Genomic DNA, 6,871 nt, shown 5'->3' on the forward strand with positions numbered 1-6,871 from the left:
TACCCAAGTAAACAGAGCATTTTGTAAATGTATTTTTTTGTATATTTTGCATTCAGAAAACATTCCACTTTGGCCCCAAACTCTCTGACATCTTTGCAATCCCAATACACAAGAAGTAATGATTCAGTATCAGTTTCGCAGAATGAGCAAAGATCATCATCGAGAATTTTCATATTTAACAATTCCTTCTTTGTATTATAGATGATGCGATGAATAAAGTTATATTGAAAATCAAGTAATTTTACATCGTTTGTACATTTTCTGTATCTAATACAAACATCCTTCCATGATATATCGGAGTCAAGAATGGTATCACATTTTTCACATACTGTTGGGAGATTTGCTGTAGTTATAGTCTTATCCTAAAATAGCTGGAGCCTCAAAGTGGCATTTAAATGCTGATTATATAAGATCATGTGATTATTTATTTCTAATAGCACCTTTCCAGGATTTTGGTATGTTTGATAGAACCTGGTATTACTCAATAATTGTGGATCCGTGAAAATCCGGGGTAGACTAGGTCTTCAGCAACCCTTGCTTCATCATCAGGGTTTTTTAAACTGATGGCTACACCAAAAAGGTTCTGATTGCACTTCTCCAATGCCTGTGGAGTTAATTTCGTGTCTTCTATACAATGTTCCCCAAGCAGCCAAAACATCTCTTCAGTAAGGTTTAGTGGCGTGTATGCAGTTCTAAATATTGGCCCCAAGTAGGAATATGTTTTTAGTGGAAAGATGCTAGGGTTATCACAGTTCATGTTTTGAAGATGTTGATTTAGAACTGACAGTTTTAGAGAAATAATAAAAAAAACCTTACCTTTCTCATTCCTCCTTCGTCATGAAGATCCGGGGTAGAATAGGTCTTCATCAACCCACGCTTGCTGTAGAAGGCGACTTACGGGATTGGTTGAAGCATGTCATTAAACCCAATTGCGTGGAACGATGCTCATGATGTCAATCACTGGATAGTCTGGTCCAGACGCGATCATTTACAGACAGCCGTCATATAGCTGGAATATTGCTGAGTGCGGCGTTAAACAACAAACAAACAAAACTATTTTTTTTAATTAATGTTGTTCATTTTATTCCCAATAATTCAAAATCCCCACTGTGCCAGCCTAGTTTCAGATCCTTACATAATTTGATGTCACAGCCTACCATTGAGCCTATCCATATTGCTTTTGTTTTATTCATGTGTAAATTTTGTATTCAGACATTTTATGAAAATCATTTAGAGTGTCAAAAGCCGTACTTAAACTTTCATCAGTCCCATCCAGAAATATTTCTGTATCTTCAGCATTTTGTTCGTATTTATGTCCCATCGGTGTGTAAATGATGACCAAACAATCCAGTGATTAACATAATGAGCATCGATTAACATAATGAGAATCGATCCCCGTGGTCGCATCTTACGTCAAGCATAGTCGCCATGGGTTGCTGAAGACCTATTCTTACACGGATCTTCGCGGGTCTCTAATTAAATCGTATGAATTCATAATATATTATATATATATATATACCCTCGGTGTACGGCCTCCCATGAACCATAATCTCACAAATTTCTAGCGAGGCGACGTTGCTGTAGTAGATGTGCACGCTGACGTATCTGCCCACAGGGAAGTAGGAACAGGCTATATTGATCGTGTACCAACTGTAGAGATACCATCTGCCTGCGTAACAGGACGAAGCAGGGTAACCATCACGCCACACGGTCACGTTCATATAGGGTGTCTTCAGTGCCACCACGTCTGGAGAATAACAGATGTGTATATGCATACAAATTATAGCATTACTATATCAAGTATTCTTGAAAATGTTAACGTTTTCTTAGTCATAAGAAATCTAGTCTATTACACGATTCAGACGAAATCATAAGCATATGTATGAATCAATATCAAATATCGCGAAAAGGTGAGCGTATCCTGCCCCATCGGTGGCACTCGTCATAAACACATGCATATGCAGGCCACTGTTCACCCCGATAGGGGAAATACGGTTTTATAACTCTTCGTGGCAGTGTACATCAAACCTAATTCCCCTCGTATTCCCGTCTACAATTTTCAAGAGAAGTTTAAACCATCACCTGTTGGTCTTCTGTGCCACGACAATATCTCTGCTCACCGTTAAGTGTGATGGAGACATCGCTCACTTCCGTATCTTTGCCGAGATCAATGACGAAAGTTGCTTCGGTAACACCCGGTATGATGGAACACGAAGCCATGTTTCCGTCCGTCAGTGGGGAGACGTCCGTGGCGTCGCTGCCAGCCAGAGAAACAGGTTTGTTGTGGGAGAGGTTGTCATCGGCTGTGAAGGGAACATAAAACATCAACGCCAGTCTCGATTATCCATGAGTGAGTGAGTGAGTTGGGTTTAACGCCGCTTTTAACACTATTCCAGTTATATCGCGGCGTGTCAGATTAATGTGGCAGGTGTTCGGATATAGAATTCGGAACTATAACGCATGATGCTGTAGTGAATACGCCAAGTGTGTGTGTGTGTGTGTGTGTGTGTGTGTGTGTGTGTGTGTGTGTGTGTGTGTGTGTGCGTGCGTGCGTGTGTGCGTGATAGACGGTGATCAGTAAAAGGGAGACAGTTTACTTGTATTATACTTATGATTTAGTCCAAATTAAATGCGTCTTGCATCAGAGAGGGGTGAACAAGTCTACAAAGTAAGGTACAAGTACAAATATCGAATTACACTGGTTGACACAAACTTCAGAAGTATAATGCATGATACCACAAGCTCTCATTTGTGACACTTTGCAATATTCCGTCCTTCAGTTAGTTTATTTCATATAGTTTGGCCGCAATTCGCGGAGTTCAGGAAATTTGTGATTTAAAAGTCACATCGGCAGTATTTCAGCCATATCGTGACTATGAAAAGTTATACATTAATAAATGCATTTCGACGGTATATAAACCAGTCGCAAAAGACAACTAAACAACCAGACTATCACCGACTTATTTCTAAAACGTGCATGTTACAATATCAAGATGATACTACACATAACAATACAGTATTAAAAAAGGCTACAGAGCAACTAACAAACTCTCTAATAACCATACTGATTATATTTCTGTTGAGCTGCCAATGACTTTTTCGTTTAGTCAATGGCAGGTCTACCTATGGCTTTAGACAGCAGTTGGAAAGGAGATGTGTTATCAAGTTCAATATTCCCAGCGGTGTATTCCAAAGGTTCAAAATGACTGCGTATTGTAAAATATGTGGGATAGTTGAGAGTACAGGCTTCGACTCATTAGAATATGTATTGTAAAGATGCGGCCTTGGAATGAGAAACTAATTTTAATAAATCCAATGTCTTCAGCCATTTATATTTAATATATTTAGATTTAATTAGTGGTACGAAATTAAGATGCTGACGCATACAGCATTCCCAAGTGTTTGGCTTCCTTATTTATTTTTCCCGTGAAGATCCGGGGTAGAATAGGTCTTCAGCAAACCATGCTTGCCGTAAAAGGCGACTATCAGGTGGTCAGGCTCGCTGCCCTGCTTGATGCATGTCATCGATCCCAATAGCGTGGATCGATGCTCATGGTGTCAATCACTGGATTGTCTGGTCCAGACTCGATTATTTACAGACCGCCGTCATAAAGCTGGACTATTGCTGAGTGCGGCGTTAAACAACAAAGAAACAAACAAGATATTTTTGTCAAAATTTTAATATATTCTTTGTTTCTTAAAATTGAAGTAATAAACTTCGAGTTGCCTCTTCCCCTTTTCTTACTTATGGAATTTGAAAATGTCAATAAAATTGGCGAGTGGTCTCATGTGTAACCAGGCACACTAGCAGTATCAAGTGTTAGGTCAAATATGTCTTGTGATGTGAAGAAAAATCCAGTCTTGTGTGGCGTTTTTCTCCAGAGAATCTTTTAGATCAGGGTCCAAATCTATTAGGTCCAAAGTTTCTAATTGATCTAAAATTACTCTTCTTGCCTTAGGGTTATTTATATTTGTATAATTCTCTAAATCTACTGAAGGGTTAAGAACAAGATTAAAACCACATGTAATCAGGGACTCACTTTCAAGCTTATCAATTATTTATCCATATTTGGACCATGGAAAATAATAAGGGTAAGTCCTATTCCAACCAACGTGATGTCAGTGATAATAAAGTTTCCAATTCCATCTGTAAAACTCTTATGTATATACATTTCTAACATGAATACCCCATTAGTAGTTAAGGACAGCACCCTGGTAGCCAAGCCACCGGGAGTTATCTCAAATACCGGAAGTGCCGCCAGCTTGGATGCGCGAAGAGGGGGCATGCTGGGTAATGCGTGCGCATCCAAGATGACGTAAAATCCTCCACTTCAATAAAAGAAGCGCGCGTAAACTCCCCCACTGAAGCACGTAAGGCTATCGTGGGCTAAGGGTTGGCAAGAGGGAGGAGAGTGAGTGAGTGAGTTTGGTTTAACGCCGCTTTTAACATTATTCCAGTTATATCACGGCGTGTCAGCTTAATGTGGGAGGAAAGCCCGAAGTGATGCAGGTCTTAGACGTTTACCACTTCGGTGAAACCCACGAGCACGGGTATGGTGCTGACAAACCTAGAAGCATAATCGGGGCGAACCGGGATTCGAACCCACAATCATAGGTTTCTGGCGTGTCCAGGGGACGCAACGGCAAGAGGGAGGAGAAGGAGTGGTTGAGGGTGTATGGTTTTACGCCGCTTTTATCAATATTCCAGCAATATCACGGCGGGGGACACCAGAAATGGGCTTCACGCATTGTACCCATGTCGGGAATCGAACCCGGGTCTTCGGCGTGACGAGCGAACGCTGTAACCACTAGGCTACCCGACCGCCCCGGAGGAGGAGGAGGGTTCTTTGTGTGTGTGTGTGTGTGTGTGTGTGTGTGTGTGTGTGTGTGTGTGTGTGTTGGCAAAGCAATGATGAAAGTGTTCGGCAGAGTTGGGTGGCCCTGAAAAGGGCCGTTTGGAGAAGAAAGAAACCACCAACACTGGAACGGTAACTTGAACTGAACGGGAACTATCCTTTACGGAACGAATAAAGTGAAAACGAAAACAAGGACGTGTCGGCATAAAATGTTATACGTAAATGACGTAAGACGTTGACTTTCAAGTACCTGTGCAGACAAATGACGCTGTCCAGGTGCCATATGTAGAGCAGTAGCCTTTCACCCGACCACTCTTGACTGTGTAACCATCTATGCATTCGTATGTCACCTGATATTTGTTATTTTGGTAATGGGTGTTTGACGGTGTACTGGACATCACTGCGAATGAACGTTCAGGTGGCTGACCACAATCAACTGAAATGCGAGACGTGATAAATGTAAAATATTACAAAAATTAAGGGAGTATCTTAAAGTGAAATGTGCGTTCCCAAGAACATCTGAGTGAGTGGACCCTTGGCGATACGGGTTAAGATTCAGCAACCAAAGATTGTCGTAAAAGGCGACTAGGCAACAATTATTTTTGAAACATAATTTCGCAAAGATTGGCATTTAATTTGTTTAAATGTACGCCTTGCTTTATTCAAATTATGCAATATAGGATAGCGACGGAAAAAACGCTCTGCCTTTTTCCTTGCCTTACCAGCTTCCCAGTGTTTGAGGGCCCTGGCTATTTATTTCATTTCCTTTTTCTCTTTTTTCGTTAAATAGAAATCTTGAAATGTTGATTATTCCAGACATGCCGATGGCACGTTCACGTTGCACATTTGAAAGGCGTGGCATGACAAATGGCCGGAAAGACTTTTGTTTTCTTGTGTTTTTCTTTTTTTGTTAATGACTGCTAACAAGTATGGCTAAAAACACGTGCGGTATTATGGCCACGCGACCAGTTGCTCGTGAAAAACCACTTTTGCCACTATAGTGCTGTGCACATGATTTTGATCGATTCACCTGCACAAAAACGGGTGTTATCTGAAGACAATACGTGGCCATTACTGTTTAAATACACATTAAGGGCCCACATTGATAACTGGTCAAAATGTTAAAATTTTAGGATTGTGAAGTTTCTAATTTGGTTCAGTATATTTGGAGATTGAGCTTGAACTATTTTTTAGCATCATAGAAAGATATATTGTTAGTGTGTTCTATTTTTAGCCCTTTAATGCCGCCATTTGTGGCAGGCTTTGGCACCGTGTCCAAAATTTTGACATTTGTAAGATCAGAATGGGTTTGGTGGATAAACCTTCGCTCCGATATTTAAATACCCCGCTTTGATAGATTAAGGAATGTTGGCAAGTCACAAAGTAAAGAGATAGGTGTTTGTTTTGATAATATTGTCATATTGTCACTCATGTCTGACAGACATCGGGCTCTGTCTCTTGCGATGCCACGACATGAGTTCAGCATTCTGTGTGGTGAGACAGATACCTCCACATTTGCAAACTTGCTGAGTGATACCAAGTTTAGAGTTTGCTGTCTCCGTACACACTCCATACGTAGTGAATCATTGCGGAGGCGGGTGACATTACTTACTTCACCACAGCAGCCACTGATGGCTTAGAAATGCAAAACGGGTTTAATTTCATGAGTTGATGATCTGATGCTTCGATTGCAATGAATCTAGCCCAGGAATCCAATTGTGGTTCAGTTTTGTCATTAGATGAGCTAGCATTTAAGTGTTTTCTGTTTTAACCAGACTGTTTTACAGACATAATGAGAGAAAGTAGTTCAACATCCCTGCTCCGAACCAACCATCGAGTGTCATCAAGGACGGTGTCTTATTGCACTTGATTTCCAAAATGCAAAACACCAGGGCTACAAGCGTGTCATACTCCAGCAAATTTGACATGAATAGCTTTATTCGTCTACTAAATTTACTGCCAAGCTGGTTCTACCAATAAAAATAATTTCGTGAATTCAGCGGTCAACATTTCCA

The 6,871-nt window shown here is 40.7% G+C and overlaps 1 protein-coding gene across 1 annotated transcript in view; it reads right to left on the bottom strand.

Annotated features, from left to right (window-relative positions):
• Nucleotides 1-5,290, bottom strand: part of LOC124142598 — a 38,090-nt gene extending 32,800 nt beyond the window's left edge. Inside the window, exons 1-3 of the mRNA XM_048397267.1 lie at nucleotides 5,107-5,290; nucleotides 2,121-2,303; nucleotides 1,520-1,747 (exon numbers count right to left, since the gene is read on the bottom strand). Of these exons, the coding sequence (XP_048253224.1) occupies nucleotides 1,520-1,747; nucleotides 2,121-2,303; nucleotides 5,107-5,254 (559 nt within the window). The 5' untranslated portion in view covers nucleotides 5,255-5,290. The remainder of the gene's footprint in view (nucleotides 1-1,519; nucleotides 1,748-2,120; nucleotides 2,304-5,106) is intronic.
• Between the last annotated feature and the right edge of the window lie 1,581 nt (nucleotides 5,291-6,871).

Source organism: Haliotis rufescens, unplaced genomic scaffold, assembly GCF_023055435.1.
Source record: "Haliotis rufescens isolate VD_foot unplaced genomic scaffold, xgHalRufe1.0.p SCAF_17, whole genome shotgun sequence".
NCBI lineage: Eukaryota > Metazoa > Mollusca > Gastropoda > Lepetellida > Haliotidae > Haliotis > Haliotis rufescens.